Source organism: Meleagris gallopavo, chromosome 1 (genome assembly GCF_000146605.3).
Source record: "Meleagris gallopavo isolate NT-WF06-2002-E0010 breed Aviagen turkey brand Nicholas breeding stock chromosome 1, Turkey_5.1, whole genome shotgun sequence".
NCBI lineage: Eukaryota > Metazoa > Chordata > Aves > Galliformes > Phasianidae > Meleagris > Meleagris gallopavo.
In genome coordinates, this window is record NC_015011.2 from 63,290,329 (window position 1) to 63,311,383 (window position 21,055).

A 21,055-nucleotide genomic window follows, 5' to 3' on the forward strand; every position below is an offset into this window, starting at 1 on the left:
TGCTTTTAAACATGTGGTCTTACAGTATTTTGGTGGACTTTGTTTACCAGAGAATAAGACAGGTATCAATCAATAACTTTTGTAAATTCTTCTCTGCACATGAGGTCCAAATAACTCCACTGACCTTGTAACAGCTACAACTAAACTTCAAACTTCCAACAGAAAGTCTGCATAAATCCTTACAGCAAAAAACAAACAAGCAAACAAAACCCTAAGGTATCTGTGTCAAACTGACTTATCTACTGAAATAAAATGGTTTGATGTGCCTTCAGAGTGTTTTATGCTCCATTTACCTTTAGATTTCTGTGTTTATTTCCATTAGAACGTAGCTGATTGTTGGGTGAAAGCAAAATAGATTATGTCAACAATGCCATAGCAAGAAACTGTGCCTTTTGTACAACAGAATCAGGGGAAAGGTGGACATTCGGTGTAGTTTGTCAGGGCATGAAGAGCAAAAGGCTTTGTTGTAGTTCATTTCTTCCAGTTCCCCAAACTTGTCAGTCATACTGAATTCCTCTTATCATTAAGCTCTGGACTGCTCAAAACAGTTGTATTAGGTTTCTGAGTCTTTCACATGCTGTCGGTTCTACACAACTATGTGTTTGTCCACAAAACCACATGGCATTTTTAGATGCTGGAGGAAGCTGTCCTTAATTTTACATGAAAGTAAGGTATTTTCTATAGTAAACTCATTCCTAAATGAGCCAAGGCTTGCTTATACCACATCACAGCTCGTGCTGAATTTATCATTTGGAAACTGTTTGTTTCCTCCTTATAGCTGCTGTAAAATAACATCTTAATTCTTCATTCATTTGGGGCCAAAACCCCATTTTCTAAAAATTAGACACTGAAGAGCAATCTTTGTTACATGTGGGCTTCAGTAGTTGACTAGCTTACAATGTTTAATTGTCTACATTTTGAAGTTAACTATTCTTTTCTCAGTATGCCACAGATAAGTACTAAGTAAAATGCATTCTTACTTAATATATATTCACCACATGCGGAGAAGTTGACAGGGAAAAATATTATTTTCCCACCAGTCTGGCTTCCGAGAAAGAAAAAAACAATTTGGCACATCAGGAATGGATTACATCCAGAAATCTCAAAGCAGTTTATGAATGTTCCAGAGTTAAATCTCAAATATCCATCTCACCAACATAGAAGCTAAAATACGGAGCAATTGAATGTCTTGTCAGAAAGTCAAATCTGTGGCAGAGCTGGAAGTGATTTAGTTTCATTCTCTTGCATTAATTACTAAAATATGATGCCTCCCTTAGTTGTGGATTTAACTATGAGTCATACAAAAGCCCAGAGGTTAGCATCATGCCCAAGTGATTAATGCTCTGTGCATTAAGTGTTTCAAATGAGAAAATGAAGAAAAAAAGACCCTACAACAATGCTTAAACTTTTGGCAAGGGAGAGATGGAGTGGGATTTGTCATTATCATTATCTAACCATTCTCTGCTGTTTTCTTTTCTTCACAGGTTTTCTCACTTGGTGGTATCCCCAAACTTATACAGCTTCTTGATGTTCAGAACGAGGATATTCAGCGAGCAGTGTGTGGTGCTTTGAGAAACTTGGTATTTGAAGACAATGACAACAAACTGGAAGTGTCAGAGCAGAAAGGGATCTCTATCTTGCTCCGTTTACTCCGATATACCAAGGATGTAGAAACTAAAAAGCAAATAACAGGTAGTGTTTTCTGTTCATTAAAGCATGAAGTGCTTTAAGTAGTACACAGGTGCCCGATTGCTTACTTAGGCCAATGTTTGGTGACTAAGTGCAAGAGCACTGTCACCTATTCTAAATTCTTCTCTTAAGGTAAGACTATTCATTATTCATTATTCAAGACTATTCATACAGCAAGACTAGGAACTGCAACTTCCCTCTCAAAGCTTATTCAGAAAAGATGTGTCTGTGTTTGTGGAATTAACTTTCTTAATATTCTAGAAAAGAATAGCAAATTCTGTCAAATCATATTGATGGACATTGCTCTGAGCAGTCCCATAGGTGCCTGGAACCATACTTTTTGCCCTCAACAGCAGCTTAGCCCTCTCTGTGGTTCTGGGAGTTCCCTTCTGGAGTCTGTGTTGGATCTGTCCCCCAGAACTGTCAAGCATTGGGTAAAGAATGCAGTTGCACTGCTTCCTTATTTAAATTCACTCTCTTCTGGCTGTTTGTAACCCAGAATCTATCTTCTCAGACGAGTGACAAGAAAACACTACCACAGGAATATCATGCTTCCTTTGTGTGCAAGAGAGAGAATTGCTTTACAACCATTTGATTGTAGAGATAATAGGACACCATCAGTGGAGTGACCTACATTTATAAATCAGTTTCTGTGAGGGTTATATCCTCATCCTTTTGGTTTCAGCTTCCATGAGGAACTGTTAAAAATGAGTATGGCCCATTGAGATTTTGGAGGAAGAGCCCTTTGGAAGAGAAACCCCATATTATATCTCTTGTACGTCACTGTAGCATTAGGAATGCTGGGAGAAAATGGTTACCACTTCTCACAAGAAAACTGTGATTACTGGCCTGTTGGCTTTGTAACAACTAGTTAAGAAATGCCCTCTCCTTCATCCCTGCCCTCCTGGAGGAAATCAGCTACTTGTGATCCACATTCATTTTAGTTAGTATGCAAGGGAAGAGCTGGCTTATATTATATAACTGTAAGAAAATATTATGAATAAATGAATGGGGATATACTTTAAGTGTTCTTTAACGGCAACAGGAACAGAAGCTATTAAAATAACAGAGCTTAAAAAGAGACAGAAGGTGTCAAGCAGCCCTGCCTTGAAGCAAAGGCATGTTGAGACCTTCTGTAATTCTGCATTCTTTTAAGTATTTGAACTGTGCTCCCTAAGCTGTAGAACAAAGTTTTGTATTGTTGGCTCTTTTGGCACTGTTCTATTGCTATGCATCTTTCAAATGTCTTACGGTTTTTTCATGTTCATCATATACAGAATTGGGTCAAGTAGTTTAGTGCATTGTTTCTTTGTGCATTTACACAGCAGAGAGGGGAGCAGTGAAAAAGGCAACAGTGATCAGGAAGCTTTGCTCATTTCTTGCTTGCCATTTCATCATTTCTTATAGGATCTCTGACTGTTCTTGCAAGAGGACTTGTATGGATATAGGCACTGTGAACATTACTGTCTTTCCCTTCATCCGTGTGAAAATGGATGGAGATGTTTTCTGCTACTACTGCTGTCATTGAGCATGACCTTTACATATGAAGCATTCAAGACATCAACAAAATATTTAAACAGTATTGAGCAGGCTGTTTTGGCTGTCATAAGGCAAAATATTCTGATGTAATTTCATGCCTATGAGGTGCAAAGCATGGCTTTAAAAATAAAAGACAGGAGAAACATTATACTACGTTCAAGACCAAATGTGCAGTCAGAAAGAAGTGCACTGGGTCTCTTGGAGAAAATCGCACTACAGAAGATTTTCTGTCATTACTTGAGAAATTCTTCAGGCTCTCTAGGAAGCTGCAAGGAGACCACAGATTGGAGGGCAGCCTTGTTGAATGATTTTCTCCGAGAATATCAGTGTTGCTTCCGGCCACATTTCCTTCCCCCTTTTGAAGATAAGCAAGGAGCAGGCTGCAGATAGCAAGTAGACAATCTCTGTTAATCATGTGCTTACTAAAGTGGATATACTTCCAGATGCTCTTGGCATGTACAGTGATATTTAAGAAACACTGGAATTACTATAATCTAAGGGCTATGTCATAAGGCTTTTCTAAACCTAGTGCAAACCTGTGAGTGGGTAAACCCCACTGAACAGCAGTTTCCTTGGTTAGTTGGTAACTCACCTACAAATTTTGTTCTGCCTTTTTCATTGCTTTTGTCTTCTCTTGGGACTAGAGGAATATCAGTGTGCATGCAATTGCCCAGAAGTGTTATAACAATATGCTTCCAGGAAAATGTTGATGTAGATTCTTAGGGATTCACTCCTTCAATGGGAGAAGCCTGCCTGTCTTTCCACGTCATACTTATTAGTTGCCTATAAATTAGAGACTTCAAAAAATATGATGTGATAACTAGCTGAATGTCTTCCCCAATAAGAGATCAGTAAAATGATCTTGGTACGTGATAATAACACACTAAACTCTTGTGAGAGATTCCTATCCAAGGATAGAAAGCATGCGATACTCATTAATAAAAAGTATTAATAAAGATGTCCAAGCTCAGCAGATGACAGCTTTTTGTTTCCACTACTGTGTAGGAAGCCTGGTACCAGGCCTTTAAAAAATAAGCAATATGATCTTATACTTGTGCACATAAGAAAAATACATCTCAGCCTTAGAAGCTTATCTTTAAGGTCAGTGGCTAATCAGTAGCAGCAGAGTTGATACCAGCGTACCTCTGCCCAGTAGTAAGCTATATCATATATAGTATACCTCAAAGAATATTTTAAAGGCCTGTGTTTTCTTCTGGCCTGGCTTTTCCTCCTTCTCTCTTTTTCACTATAAAGAGAATAACTAAGAAGCCCCAGGAATATCAGGAAAGTGTGATCTCTCAAGATCAAAAATCTGACTCCTTCATGTTGACTCCACCATACGTATGAACCTGCAGCTTCTCATTCCTTTGTGTATGCTCCCGTGTGAACATCAGAAATGCTGTTGCAAGCAAACTCTTAGGCTGAGGTAAACAGCCTGAGCATAATCATATAGCATGCCTTGTTTTGTGCTGTGAAAAGACTGAAAGCAATGAAAATATATGGAGATAAATGCTGATGATAGCAAGTGCTGTGTTTTGCCATAGTCTGTGCATCCCAGGAGAATGCACAAAAAGCACCAAACTAGTATACCCACCGAAGTGGCTGTGTGCTTATGAGAGTCTGAACACTGCCATGGACTAATTTACCTAATGCCTATGTGCAGAAAAGAAATTTGCATTTTTCTCCATGCAAATTCTGTACTTTATTCTTAGGGAGAACAAGGCTTCCACAAGGTTGAGTTGATTGGGTTTGCTAGTTTCTTAAAGTCATTGATACAACTAAAGTAAAGAAGCCATAGGCTTTGTCCTTTGTTTGACATACAAACTTCTTGCATATGTTTTACAAAAGGAATGAGGTTACTTGTGAGCAATGAGAGATGTCACTTTGAGACAGTGCAGGAGCCAAGAGAGGAATGCCATTTTTTAGCATTTAGTGAGCACATTGAGGATCAGAAAGGAAAATGGTTGAGGCATGAACAAAAAAAGATGAACTTTTGAAGGTAAGCCAGATGAGCCTCTAGGGAGTACCTAACCTCTTGATCTTGTTATCATGCAGCGTAAATCTAAGAATTGAAAGAAAATTCTTTCTGCAGGGAAGATTACTGCACAAACAGATCTGTCATAAAAAGAAAAATAAATTTCAAAGTGCACCCCACCCATTTTCCCAAATAACCATCTAAAGGAAAAATATGCCACTATAAATACATTACAGCATATGGCTGCAAGAAAAGAGCCCACTTTTAAAGATATTTTTAAAAGTGAACAAATTTGTTCAAAACCAGAATGCCACTGAGGGAATCCTTCTGACCTCAGTGAGACAGTGCCTGCGGGCAAAGGCAGGATTTGTCAGAAAATTTACAATGTAAGCAATATTCAGATTCTGTTCTGACAATTCTGACCTCTATTCTAGGTATCCATCTATAATTCAGAATGCACTTGTTTCTTCTAATATGATATTCTGTCCTTGTACCTACACATTTGTGCTGTTCTGTCTTAACATGCTTCCCTCACCAATGCCCTTTGGACTGCATGTCTGATTTCCTGTAAGCCTTACTTATCCCTCAGGAAAGTACATTCTTCTTTTTATCCCCTAATTCAGAGGTTGGAGAGCTGATCCCAGAAGAAGGAATGGCTGCTTTTGGCTGGGCTTTGTTTTGATTTTACTATTGCTCACAATAGCTGTAATTAAATTCAAAGTGTAAGGAGAGACAAAAGAAACATTTTTTGTTGTGAGCTGATGAAAGGAACGTTCACTAATACCCTGCCAGTGTTTGGAGGAGGAGGTATGTGAAACTTAGAGCAGCAAGTGGGGGAAACAATGAATGCCTTTGTAAGCAAAAAGCAGAAATATATATCTAGGGGAAAACTACTTTAAAAAGATTTTTCATCTGTTGGAATAGAACAGAAGCAAAGCTAATCAATTTTACAATATTATATTGGATATTTGTTTCAGTTGTACACTGTAAGTAAACAAAGTGTGCAGTGTTATTTAATTGTTTCTTTAATGACAAATATATGGACAGTAACAGCCAACCAGTGATTAAGCCTAATTTTTCCCTTCTATGGAATTTTGCTATTAAGTGTTCAAGAAACGTGGTAATGGGCATCTCCCATCTTCCAGCAGATTCCCAAAGACCTATAAACTCTCTGTTTGTACTTCACATTTACTCCCCTTTTAAGTTTATTATCCAGCATTTTGATGGTACTTGAAAGTGCAGCCAGTCTGCCAGGCATCTACTAGGGATGAATTCCTCCCTGGAAACGTGTAAATGATCATAGGCATTGGAGGTTCTTACAAGTTTCATTTGTGTTACTTTGATGATTGAGATAGCTGCAAATTGGCAGTGGTGTGCAGAGCAGTGGAAGACTGTTCTTTTCAGTCAGACATTAGACTATATAGAGTTCTGCCTCTAATACACATATGAGTACATGCTTTTTCAGTGCCACTTTCTCTTGGATCAGAGTCCTGTCACTCAGGCAAAGTTCACTCCCAGAGTTGCAGTGCATTGCCATGAATATAATACATGTTTTCCTGTGTCAGACAGCTATCTGCATTCTCCGTGAGGGGAGCTTTATGTTAGGAACTGCTCTCTTTGTGAACCTCATACAGCTGCGGGACATGGTCAAAATTAATAAGTGATGCAATAGTGAACCTTCAGAGCTATTTATTTAACTTTTCAATGTCAAGGTAAAACTTATGCTGCACTTTTCAGCCATGAAAGTATGTGACAGTATGTCCAAAAGCTCTGTCATTTACCTGCTCAATGGAAGGACATAGGAAATCAAATTCCTTGTGCATTCACTAATTTTTTCCTGTTTTTTTCCATATCCCTAGCGGGAAGACATATGAATCTATAGGCACCCATTTCACACTTCAGAAATGTTAAATTCAAGAAGTACTTCTTGAACAAAGAGACTCTACAGTGTAGTTGATATTCTTTTTTTGACACTGTAGAGCCTCTTACATGTACTTACTGTGGCTAATTGCAGCAGCTCAGGGTAAAGGAAGAGCACATTAGAGACAAGAGTCCACATATGACTGAATGCCAATATACTTATCTCATAAGAGGAAGTAAAAAAACCTCCACATTCTCACTGGAGACTCTGAAGACTGAGCAGTGTGCAATCACATGTGGGAAGGTGTTGTGCAGTGCTGTGTCATGGTGGCTGGTGAACTCTAATCACGTCCTTCTGCTCCTCTTGAAGATGTCAAGAGCCAGACAAGCTCTTTTACGAATTAACTTCAAGAAGTTTGGGATTCGGTCTTTCAAACCTGTGGAAGAATCTTTTGCCACTCTGATTTTATTTTGGATATTGCAGGTTTGTTGTGGAATTTGTCTTCCAATGACCAGCTGAAGCACCTGTTGGTTAAAGAAGCCCTACATACCCTGACAGAAGCTGTTCTCATCCCTTGCTCTGGCTGGCCAGATCGAGATTACCCCAAGTCAAGTGTTTTACCCGACCCTGATATCTTCTACAATGCCACAGGATGCCTGAGGTGAGCACTCAGTTCACAAGTACCTAAAATAAAGTGATGTTAAAACAGGCCTGCACACATTTTCTTGCTTACTTTGAACTGTGATGGCACCAAGAGAAGAGTTTGCATACAGATTGATAAGTAACTAAATTAGGAAAAAAGTCATTTTTGAATCAAAATTAGATACATCCAACTTTTTGCACAAGTTCATATCTATCAAGGCCAGGCTGCAGCCATGGGGTTGATGAATAGAATTACATTTGCGCATCTACTACTGCAGTCAGCCTCATGAACACAGTAGTGATTAGAACAGAGAACAATAGTACAAAAGACTACTATGGTAAACCCAGCCTTAAATGACAGAAGTATAAAAGTCACATATTTAAAACGGGATACACCTTAAAAAAATAACAACCTATTAAAGTGTGACCCTTTGTGTCTCTTGTGAATTCAAAGTCATTGCACTTTAAGAAAATGCAATTATTGTATCAGAAATATGTGTCTTTTGTTTACATGAAAGAACATAGTTTGAAAAAATTAACGAGTAATGGTATAAGTGACAAGGCATGGCCTAAGTTTTAAACTCGTTTTAGTAAAGTATGAGGAATTAAGTTCAAAATTTAGAGGCTTGAGAAACTGCCTGGTTTTGCCTTGTGCATAATTGTTTTGCTAATGTCCAGCAACGGATTAATTGTATTGGTAAGGTATGAATTTGTATTGGGTAAATAGTCCTGTGTCTGACTCATGATTGATTTCAGAGGACAAAGGATTGTTAGTGATACAAAATACACATCAGTAAGGTTCTGTCAGCTCACCAACTACCAAATAACTTCAGGTTTAAGTAATAATTAACTTTTATCTTTCTTTGATAGCTCAAAAACAAATACAGAGAAACATTAACTTCCCATAATAAAATCACTCTGGCTAGTGGTGTTGTCTGTGAAATGAAGTAGAACATCTTTTTTTCATATGAATTTGATTGAGCTGTTTTGTACATAAACCAGTCTAGTTGGATACTCCACTTTATACCTGCTCCTGCTTTGGAGCAGAATTATTCTTAGTTTTAATGTGGTATTACTCGTTCTGAGGTTGTTGTAGCAACTTGACACCACTTGGTATATGACAAATAATGACTTACAGTAGCTGAGTTGTTTTAAGAAAAAGAAAAGTAGATTCTGAATGTACCTAACTCTGTAAAGAAAGCGAGTAGGGCTGCTCTAGAGCTGCAGATAGTTTTACAGCCTTAATGAAAGTCTCTCAAACTGACCTTTGCCCAAAGATTCATTGTCTGTTTAAAGAAGTATGATGTGCATGTTCTAGTCCTTATCATTTTTAAATGGTCAAACACTGTGAATTGTAACTGAGAGGAGGATAAGATCTTGAAAATTCACAGGTAAAGTTGATCTGTAGGATTGTTGACATACTTTCTTGCAGTGAATAGATTTTAATGAGGCTTATATTTGCACAGACCAGAAATCCAAGATTTTTATATGAAATAATTTGCTTCTCTTTATTCCCGGCGTACCACCAGAAGTATTCTTTACTTATTTACTATTTCAAAATAATATATTTGCACAAAATCTATAAGAACAGCATATTACAAAAACAAACAAAAAAATGAAAAAATAACTGTGCATGGAGGGAATGATGATACTAATAAAGATGTTTAAAGAGTAAGTTAATGTGCCAGAGTATAAATCTGTAATTAGTCTTCCCTTTTGTAATACTAGCGTTTGTTGTGCATGTTAATAAAGTTTATAGCCTGCAGCTTCTATTACAGAATAAAAATAGAACTTTGAAGTGTGTACATCACGCATAGTACAGTGCTTAGGTAGAGAAGAATGCCAGAATTTCTTTTCAAAAAGTTGTGTGCAACCACTGCCTGACAAGGTCAGCCACAGTCCAAATCTACTATCATCTGACATGCGTGCCACATACTTACCAACTTGTAAATTAAAGCTCTCGTTAACAGCATTTCAGGACAGAATCCACATCTAGCAGATAATATTGCAGATGCTAGAATTGGAATGAGTGAACAACCAGAACACTCCTCATTCTGCTAACCAGTAACTGCAAGCCATATTGTGAAATCCCAAACTTCAGCTGCCTGGGTCTGTACATTCACTTACTGATAAGGAGCTGGACGGATTTGGTTAATCCCATTCTCTAGATCTGCTTTTTGTCCTAAAGTTTTGCTTCTGACAGTTTCACAGAAACTGTAAGTCACAAAACTTTAAAAATCAAAATGAAGCTGCATACAATGCAAAATTTAACATTGACAGTTAGAATAAATGATGGTATTGTTCAGTCCTGAAATATGATAAAAATCATTGTGCCCTGAGCAGGTGGAGTAAAGCAAATCAAAAGACTTCTCTGGTTGTCTGACAAAAGCCAATTACATAAAACTGGTGTATTAAACTGCAGACTTTTCACAGACAAGACAACTCTTGCTGTTTTTTTGCATAATAGTACTGTCTCCTGTTCCAATAGGAATGAATTGGCTAAGTGGAGAGTGTTTAGCCTCCTCCTCCATATTCTTCCTACAAGTCTGAAAATGCAAGATGCCAAGAGCGTGCAGGGCATATGGTTTTGAATATTATTATACAAATGTTTGGGATGACTTTTCCTGTGAATGAAAAGGAGGGCTTAGTAGAAGGCTTTCTACTTTGAATGCCAATAGTGATCTTGTTGTGTTTTTTCCTTGAAATGCCTGTTCCAAAAGTTTTGCAGTGCAAGATATTTCCATTATTCAGGGACAGAACGTGATCTGCTGAAGCTGCTGATGGGAACGTTATCCTGGGTGTTGTCTTGAAGGACTGAACTTTCTAGAATTGATATTTACAGGTTGCACCTCTTCCTGCAAAGCATTTTATTTTAGGTGGTGGAGCTAATGATTACAATTGCTGAGTTTCATTGGAGTCCTCCTTTAAAACTGCTCTGTAACTGGACTTTCCTGTGGCCCTATGTACCCTAATTCTTCAAAACTTCTCAGGCGACCATTTTCAGAAAAGTCAGCTAACCGTTGCTCATGGTTCCCCAGGAAGTAAAATAGATACAATATTTCATTTTTCATCACTATTGTTGTTCTGTTGTCTGTCCCACCTCTATTTTACCTTTGACAGTGACCCATAGAGACTGGAAAGCTGTAGACCGAGAAAGTGCTATCGTTATACTTTAGACCAGGAGGCTGCATAACCATCTTGTTTCATTTAATCAGAGATAAGTAAGGCCAAAGCTCTTACTATTGGTTGAAAGTGTAATGGCAGCTCAAGCTTGTAATGGAAGGTTCTAACTGAAGTTGTAAAACAAAGGACTGATGATAACAAGCCTTTGAAACAAGGCCTTTTGCACAGCATTGCCACTCCCTTAGGTTTATTTCCATCCATTCTTATCTTCTTGTGTCTATTCATTAGTCTGTCTGCTCCCCCAGGTCCTGAAAGGAATTTTGTTATTTCCAGAAAGCAGCTTGCAGCCTGGTGGCTAGCGTTACTGTGTAAATCTATAGATTCCTTTCCTTCCTTGTTGCAATTTTAAATTGTGTAAGGCATGAAGGGAATACAATTTCCTGAAGTAATTCAGGAACATCATGAAGCAATTCAGGAGATTGTTGTCACATAATTGAGTTAAATTCAAATTACCAGTTTTCGCAGAATGAGTCCCAGGAGCAAAAGCCATCTTCTTATCAGTAGTGTGGATCACTCACAGCAATGCAAAAGCCTCATCTGATGTCTGCCAGTGTGTGAGTCAGTGCACATCCCTTTCATTTGGTTCAGTTTGCAACGTAATTGAATGTGTTGTCATTCTCTTTCTGTGAAAATCATGTTTGATTTTACTATGTTAAAATTCTTTATACTTACCTCACCTGGATCGTAAAATATTTCCCAGTAGGGTACTAGATGATCCTCCGTAAATGACACTGAAATATGGGGAGATGGCTGTGTCAGTCACAGATACAGTTACACCATGCATGGTGTGAGATGAATGAGGCCTGCAGATAGTTACATGCATCCACTTTAGCATGCAGTATAATTTGGGCACGTCACCAGGATTAGCGTATTTAAGCATGCCAGAAGTCAGAGATGCTTAATGGCTAAATTATATTAAAACTTAAGTTCTAAGTCACTCAAAGGAGAGCATTCCTACAAGCACCAGCTCTCTCTCTCATGTTGCACGTTCCCAACTATTCAGTACTGATGCGAGCAGAGGTGTTAGGAATTATGTAGCACAAGAGGTTTTCTACAACAATATGTCAGATCTTGACTCCAATTCTTTTTTTCCACAGAGGTATTTGTCTCAGTATACTCTGATGAAGTGCAAGGAAAACAAACTTGCATAGCAAACTTTAAGATTTCTAGGTAGCCCTGGGATCTCAACATGAGGTTGCCAGGATCTGCAGTTCTGAGCCAGTCCAGCACAGAATGGTAATTGCCCATTTGCTCAAGTGATGGATATTTCAAGGCCTCCAGGAGCTCCACGGCAAGAAAGTTAAACTCCTGAGCTCAGAGGGAGGTGCTATATTTGTCAGGAGCCTCAAATCTTGGGAAGGCAAGATTAAGTCAATTTTGAAGTTTTCTAAGAAAAATGTTGCCATTGTTTAAAAATGATATTTTTTTTTAATATGAATTCACTCCTATGTGATGCTACCCAATCCTGAAAATCAAATGTGACCCATTCAAAGTGGTTCCAACTGTAATTGGACAACCTGGAGAGTAGGAGCTCTTCCCAGTTCACATTGTGGTAATAAGGAGAGAGAGGGAAGTGGAGCACAGCATGGCCATATACGTACGCAGACACGCACAGTGATATCTCTCTCTGGATAAACAATTGAGTGCCAGCAACTCAAGGAAAGCAGTTCAGTGATTCATTTCCTTTGCAGAACAGGGCAGTGCCTCAGCTTCACGTTCTTCTCTGCTTCCTGAGCTATAAAGCTGTTTGCCACCCCATAGTCATGCTAGATGGCAAGTACCAGTGATGGTTTTTCCTTGCACAACCATTCAGAATGATGATAGTTGTCTAAAGTTCAGTGATTTTTGTGCTGTGACAAGATGAAGTGCCGTATCAGCTGAAGGTCTTCAGTGGGGGAAATTCCACACTTATCTTTTAATGGTATTTTTAGTCTGTGCACCTCAGAAACTATTTGTGCTATGCACTAGAAGAGCTGTAGCATGTACATGTCTGTCAGCATAGCCATAAACTGTTGAAAGGACGACATGACTCAAATGTGACTTACGTAGGTAAAATTGAATTCCAAAGTGTTGCCATATTGAGGAATCTGAATATTAATTCTGTGATACATAATTCCACAAGAGCATGAATGAACTCATAAATATGAACTTTATTAACAGTATGACTTAAAGTGAAGTTTTAAATTACAATGCATTAATATTTAAACTAAATATATGCTTCCCAGGAGGAGGGGATAAAACTGCATTGGCAGTATGTAGAAAATATCACGTGTATTTTATTATCATAAGCCACGGGAAAGTTTAAAGCTGTGCCTTTCTGGCTTTGTCATTAATAACATTTTAAACTGTTGTGTTTTCCAGTGGGTAAATAAGAGGGTAAAGTAAACTCCCTGAAATTATTTAAAGAACATGACCCTCTTTGTGATAGATAATAACACTGAGCTGGATTTAATGTTATTTCAAACAAAGCAGGAATGTGATACTGTATTCAGCTTTTCAGCCAATGGAGCAGCAGGAGACCAGAATAATGAGGTCGAGATTTATAACTCCAGCATTCCATAATTCAGAGGCCATTCAGTTGTAAAAATAATTATACCTCAAAATGAAGTGTTGTTACTTCCCTGATAATCAGTAGCTAATTTTGAGCCAAACTTCAAGCAGGAAGCGTGTCCTTAGCTTTTCAAGGGTTTTTAAATGGCTTTCATAATTCATTTTCAAGTTGCACTCAGGTTACCACAAAGCACAGAAATACGAGCAGAAAGTAGGACATATAGTGTCTTCTTTTGAGTCTGGAGGAGGCAGACAGCATGTGCAGCAGTGCCTGAGCCACTGCTGTAGAATAGCAGAAGGCATCAGCAGAGAGCATCTGGCATTTCCTTCGCTTGGATTGAGCAGTTTCTAGTGGCTTCAGCTTTATCTACCTAGGTGCCAGCAGCCAGAAGAATGGTCTTGGAAGCAGCAGAGTGCAGTGTGTTTTTAACTCTTCTCTGTCCCTTCACATGTCCTCCGCTGAACACTGCAGGAGCAACAGGAGGCACATTGGTAGCAGAGGCATTGCACTGAGACTGTGTTTTTAGCCGGGTGGGGAAACTATTCACTGCTAGGAGAACGCAAGTATCTCCACAGAGGTGCGTGAGAAAACATATGACAGAGAATTAGAAAGATTTGATAGAACTCTTCAGAAGACATGCTCTTTCCCATCCTTTCTACATGTCTTTTTCTGCGGAAACGCAGAAAACAAATATCAGTAGTAACGGGTCTACTGTCCTCATGAGAATGTGAGACGGAATGGCAAAAGAGCAAACTGAGGAAGGGTGCTCAGCCACTATGTGGACCTTCAGAGAAATGAAGGAAAGCAGAGAAGAGAAGCACCTTTCCTATGGAGAGGGGAATTCGTTCAGCCTGGGGAAACCTCTGGGGAGATCTCATTGCGATCTTCCAGTACATTAAAGGGAGCTTATAAGCAAGATGGGAGAATGACTTTATACGTGGACTGACAGTGATAGGACAAAGGGGAACGGTTTTAAACTAAAAGAGGTGAAATTTAGACGTTAGGAAGAAATTCCTTACTCAGAGGGCGATGAGGCCCTGCCACAGGCTGCCCGGACAGATTGTAGATGCCCCATCCACGAGGGTGTTCAAGGCCAGTCGGACGAGTGGCTACGTAGCCTGCTCAAGGCAGAGGGTTGGAGCTGCATGGGCTTTCAGGTCCCTTACAGACCAAACCATTCTGTGACTCTATGAGCTCCCCATTGGCAGTAGAAGATTCCGTATTCGCACACTGCTCAGCTGGCAGTGACTGGACAGTTACTGGATACCTTGCGATGCATTACTTGTCTGCTCGCCTTGAGCTCAGTCTGCAGGCTCAGCTTTCTTTCCCTTCCTTCTAACAGCACATGGGGTGTCTGGTGAATTTGGTCCCATAGCTTGAATCAATCATCTTCAAGTCGAGAAAATTGGGTTTACTCTGCGGTTCATTTACAAGCACAGAAATGAACTTAGGCAATAAAGAAACAGCTGTTTCCTGTTTTCCAGAATTTTTATAGCTTGTGTGTAGATGTTGCTAAAACTCTCAGAAGTTATGTCTGTTGGTGGGTGATCAAGAATGACTTGGTTTAGGTAAATGTTAAAATAAGACTTTTTTTGAAAGGAAGTTTTCACAAGTACTTTTCCTCTGGTAGTTTGACATAGCCAATGTCACAGATATTAAAAACACAGCTTTAAGTGGAATATTTGTGGGAAGAAAAAGTTCAATTTGTTTGTTTAGAGAAGATTACATCAAGATGAAGACTGGAATCGGGGCATGCCTTATCCATCTAAACACAACAGCTTGTTTTAATTTGTTATTTATTATTGTCTGGGAATGCACTAAAACTGAAGTTTTATTTAACAGAGTCTCATATTGTTGTACAACCCTACAGAAAAGAAGCAGTCAACTTTGCTATTTTAAGGTTTATCTGGAAAAGTTTGTCAGAGAGGCACAAGAAAATATCTTCTTACCAGTGTATTTCTTCCTTCACAGAAACATGAGCTCTGCTGGCCCAGAAGGAAGGAAAAAGATGAGAGAGTGTGACGGTTTGATTGATTCTCTTGTGTATTATATTCAAGGAGCTATTGCAGACCACGAGCCTAATGACAAGGTATTCTTCAAGATGGAAGTTTTTTTCCTATGGGAAATCACTGAGAGCAAGTTTTTGTTTCAAAACCAGTATTCAGAAAGTGTTGTGATGTAGCTGCCAAATTTGTACTTATTTCCAATGCTTTTAGAACTGCTACCAAATATGAAAGTTCAAAAAGAAGCTTTTAAAAGTGTTTTTTATCCTGCTGTCTAAAATAATAACATACCTTGGCTTTAGGAAAACAGTCTTAAGGATCACCACAGAGAACTAGAAACTTTTAAAGATTCAGATACTACTTTTTTTTGCTTGTTTAAGGGAGCTAGCTAGCTAGAAGTTTTAAAAAATTAATATCTGAGCACTTTCCTGAATCAGAAATACTATATGTCCCTTAAGAAATGCAGAACCTAAATCTGCATAGCAAAGTAATTAGAAGTTTATGTCATTTATTAGAATAGAGTTCATTTTCCTACATTTTTTTGTAAGTTAAACATTCAGCCTAAGCCAGTAACTGCAAAGATGTGGACAATTCCAAAAGACAGGTTTTGTCTTTCTCTTCCTTCCAGCTCTGACTGCAGATGAACCCTGAACATTGCTTAGTTTAGATGTTTGTCTTTTAGCTGGGTGAAGTTAGGTGAGAAGACCAGCAGCCACTTACGAGGTTAACCATAGCCTGTGAGGCATTTCTGATGTGCCTGCTATAACTTGTGCTGTGTAGTGGTAATTACTGTGTATTTGTAGCTCTTTCCTGGGATTAGTTACTTGATCTTCTCCATCTCCTTGCATTCAGAGCCAGTAGCTCCAGGGAGAATCCAGCACATAACACTTGTGTCAAGAGCTCCCTGCTGCATTTTGTCCTAAAACCACTCATCCCCTTTTTACTTTCAAAAAGTGAAGAACTGGTAATGAAACTATTTGCCACTGAACTCATCATTCAGAAATTCTCAACCTGACCTCAGTCGTGCTTAGAATCATAGAATCATAGAATCGTAGAATCATAGAATCATAGAATGGCCTGCGTTGAAAAGGACCTCAAAGATCGTCTAGTTTCAACCACCAAGCAATGCACAGGGTCACAGACTGCTAGACCAGACTGCCCAGAGCCACATCCAGAAAGGCACATCTAATTTTTTATTTTTTTTTAATGGCATTCTACCACACACACAAAAAAAATGTGCTGTATCCTTTGGAAAGATACAAAGCTTTCCTTTTGCTGGCAGTGACTAGATATATGTGTTCATCGCTGCTCTTAAGCTTCAGTGCATTCCTTGGCACACTTCTGGCCTGTACCAAACAGCACGTGCCCAGACAAATCCCAGGTACATTCAGGAATTATAATGTCCCAAGATCATTTCCAACAGATATGCACCATGCTCTGAATGCAAGTCTTGTGCGCCAGTTGGCTTAAGTGCTTAGGAACATCTCAGGACATGTTTAATTTCTCAGTGTAAAAGCAGTCTTGTGGATCACTGGCATGAAAACTGGCTCTTCTTTAAACCATTATAAACTATGCAGTTAATTGCTTAAGATCCAAAAATGAAGTTCCTTGTCTATACATGTCCCTTCAACACATTGCTTCCAAATTTTCTATTCTTTTGTTATTTTAGGCCACAGAAAATTGTGTGTGCATTCTTCACAATCTTTCCTACCAACTAGAGGTAGAACTTCCTGAAAGCTATGCCCAGAGCATCTATATACAAAGAAGAAATATTTCTACCAATGATAGAACACCAGGTTGTTTTGGAACAAGAAGCAGAAAAGTGAAAGAGGTAAAGCACATGTTTTATTACATCTCATTTTCTTCATCAGTTAGCAACTTCTGGAGAATATAAGGCTGTGATCTCATTAGGTTGCTTCTCTTTTGATGATGCATCTGGAAATGTGACACTCACCCTCAAAATGTAAATTTATCAATAGCCTTCTAACATCCATTATCTTATTAGATGTCTGATGGAACAAATGACAAAACAATCCACAGTTTAATTAGCTGAGAAATACTGCCTCTCAGCTTCTATACCTGATGGACCTAACTGGCATCTTCACCATGTTCAGCAATTATGCAAGTGTCCTACCAATGACTGGATACTGTGGCAGTTTCACAAATGGAATTAGCACATGGTGATTTGCCTCTTCTGTGGCTTGCTGGCTTTCAGACTTCTTATTTTGATGCTGTGTGGTACAGATCCAAATATTCTGGCAACTGGAATTGCTGGAGAGAAAAACAGGTACCAGGCAGACGGAAAGGGAAATAAAAGGATTTGTGCTCCTCCCCTATCCATTATTTTTGCTGGAGTCTATTCCTTCTTCTCCTGTTCCATCCAGAGTACAACTCTAGCATACTATTTCTCTCACTCCTTCAGCTCAGCCCCCAACGTCAATAGCTAGAGATGCAAAGCATCTTCCCCTTCACCTATCTCCCATTTTCAGATGGAATCAGTTAAATACTGGCATTTTACAGGTTGCCATTACTGTTCTCAACTTGACACTTGCTGAGGAGCTTAAAATCTAAAGGAGTGTGAACATGGATCTTCTGGTCATCAGTAGCATAATTTCAATTCATGCAACAAAATCAGACCTATTCTTAGACTATGAATGCTAGGGAAAATGTAATTATTGCAAATTAAACATACTTTAATCAGTCATCAAACAGATCCATATTCCTACAGTCCAAGAAGACTGTAGCAGTGAGTGTTCTTGGCTATGTGTTATCAAATACCAGGATAATCTCTCCTGGAGAATACATCTCTATTTCTCCACATCAGATTACTTCAGGTTCATTCCCCGAATCATCAAAGATAAGAAATGTTCTCACACATGAGCCAATTGGTAAAAATTCTTGTTCCATTGTGACTTTCAAATTGCCATGTTTCAACTCATGTGATTGATAACAGATCTTGGGATACTTGGGATATGAGTACTTTTTAACCAAGATCCTAACATATGATAGTAAAAATGAAAGTATTCTTTATTTTCAAATGCAGTCCTTGATCTAGCTAACAAAAATGGTAATGAAAACAAGGAAATAAATATTTATCTTAGACAAAGAACTTGAATCAGTTTTTAATTTATTTTTAGACCCTTTGATTATTAAAATATCAGTGATAATAAAACAATAAAAGTCTGTCTTAAAATAATGTTCACTTTCATTCTCATGAAAATTCTCTGTAGTGAGCTCTGCAGAATCATCTGGTCATAGAGTTACAAAATTGCTTGTTTAGATTGTGATGCATTATGTCATATAAAGTTACTGATTCTAACAGCTGATCTGTTTACATGTTTAGAAGCAGCAGGACACCCCGCTACCTGAGGAAAAGAGCAATCCCAGAGGTGTGGAATCACTCTGGCATTCCACACTGATTAGAATATATCTCTCCTTGATAGCAAAGAGTACCAGAAACTATACCCAGGAAGCATCCCTGGGAGCTCTTCAGAACCTCACAGCTGGTACTGGACCAGTAAGTCAGATTTTTTCTTTTTCTTGTCACTTAGCTCTTGATGTAAATGCATAGACTTTAGGACTGCAGTTGCAACGTGCTCACAGCATGGAGCTCAGATAACTACAGGCAAATCACTGGCTTCCAGACACAATCAATGAAATCAAAGAACTTTGAAGAGAAAGTCATAACCAGCACTGCAGATATTTCCTGCTTGGCAAATAGGAGGATCACTTCCTTTTACTTTGTGTCCACATCTGGAATTTGCTAATTCGTTGCACAGTGAGGGATAAGTTGATGCTAAAAGAGTGAAAAAAGTGGATTTGTGAAACAAAATCAGTCCCATGAAGAGAGGAATTCTCTGGCACAACTACACATCCCTTGCGTGGTTTAGAAATTGATGACCTATATTATGTTTTGGATGAGGAACTGCCCAAACAGCATGTGGGAAATAGTAGGCTTGAAGCTGCTTTTATATCACCTTCCTCTTCTGTTTCAGCTCATACCTAGCTCCAGATCTAAATTGCCTTAAATACAAAGAGCCTACTGCTGTTGTTTCTGAGGCTATACATTCATGGTAATGACACATTCTTGCCAAATGCCTTTATAACAGATGCCGTTTTCAGTGGCCCAGACTGTTGTTCGGAAGGCAAATGGCCTTCCAAGTATTCGAACTATGCTGCATGTAAGCCACCCAGCAGTAAAGAAGACAGCAGTCTCACTGCTCAGGAACTTGTCTCGCAACACCTCTCTGCAAAATGATATAGGTGAGCAAAGACTAATGTGGTCTCTTGGGCTTTCTTTCTCGGCTTTCCTTACTTTAACCTTTCCTTCTTTAAAAAAGAAATTTACAAAAATACTGGTATGTGAATTTCAACAGTAACTTAGGTTTATTGCTTGATTCATTATATGGGATTGAAAATAAACGTTTTGTCTAAGAATGACTCTATCCTCAAGGTTTTTCAACATTGTGTATTCCTCATCAGATACTTCCAGTGATGTTACATTCAAAGTAGTAAAATATACATAGATTTGAACAAAGGTTTTCTTCCACTTAAAATAGGGTAAAGGTAAGAAAATGAAGAGTTCTGTGCTGCCACAACTATTTAGTAGGACATCTCTAGTTATTCTAGTAAAGATCTTCTTGTAGACATTCTTCCTTCTTCTTGTAGACATAAAACTTTGCAAGCTCACTGCTTCCACGGTTTCTCTGCATAACTTTTTTGAGAAATTAGAAGATTCTACAGAGAAAACAATTAATTATTTCTGGAGGGTGTTATTTATAAAATGTTATAATTATTTTCACATCAGAAGCCATTTCTGTTCCAAGCATTTTCATTTCTATTTAATTTATATTTGAATATATTTCCTACTGATAGGATAAAGTAAATTCACATCATTCATTGTCCTTTTCTGTATTCCTACTGAAGGGGGAAGAGGAAACTACAGGCATAAAACTGATTTATGAAATGAATTAGCATCCAGAATTCTGCAGAACAGCAGAATTCAAATTGAGATAAGTTTCATGTAAAACATACGTGGAAATAAAATGATTTTCAGACTTCCTGAAAACCTCCTTACTTGATGTACCAACAGAAAAAAAATGGACTATCATGTCGGACATAATTGCTTTGTCTGATATGTATCATAGCACGTGGCTTATTCAGTTTTAAAGAAGTCCTTATCTGAATTGTATGCAATTTAATCTCACTGTAAACAAACTTTGTCACAACCTAGAGGAAAGAACAGAAGTCAGAGTGAGCAAAACATTCTCAGTACAAGAGGAATGCTGAGTGTAGATGGCCATTATGGCCTTACACTGGATAATTCCTTTCCCAAATGCTTGCAGCTACTTCCCAGTGCTGCTTCTTACATCAGGAGCAGCTGGCTGCAGCCTGTTGCTGACTGCTGTACTCTTCCATCAACTCTGAACATGGACCAGTCCATGTGGCATATTCCTCCACATTGTCCCAGTCCTCACAATATACATACAACATACACAATATATATAGCTGGTAGAGTTCATATATAGTGTGGTCAAAATAATGAAGTGTTCTTTGAGTAGGAGGAGACTTCCAAGTATGACATTTTTCTTAAATATAAGTAACTTAGGTTC

General features: G+C 38.5%; 1 protein-coding gene across 1 annotated transcript in view; it reads left to right on the forward strand.

Moving 5' to 3' along the window:
* The window catches only part of PKP2 (plakophilin 2), a 28,568-nt gene that overhangs the window by 980 nt on the left and 6,533 nt on the right, over positions 1 to 21,055 (forward strand). The window contains exons 2-7 of the mRNA XM_010715193.2: positions 1,485 to 1,692; positions 7,548 to 7,725; positions 15,412 to 15,529; positions 17,113 to 17,274; positions 18,787 to 18,960; positions 19,553 to 19,706. Coding sequence (XP_010713495.1) covers positions 1,485 to 1,692; positions 7,548 to 7,725; positions 15,412 to 15,529; positions 17,113 to 17,274; positions 18,787 to 18,960; positions 19,553 to 19,706 — 994 coding nt within the window. The remainder of the gene's footprint in view (positions 1 to 1,484; positions 1,693 to 7,547; positions 7,726 to 15,411; positions 15,530 to 17,112; positions 17,275 to 18,786; positions 18,961 to 19,552; positions 19,707 to 21,055) is intronic.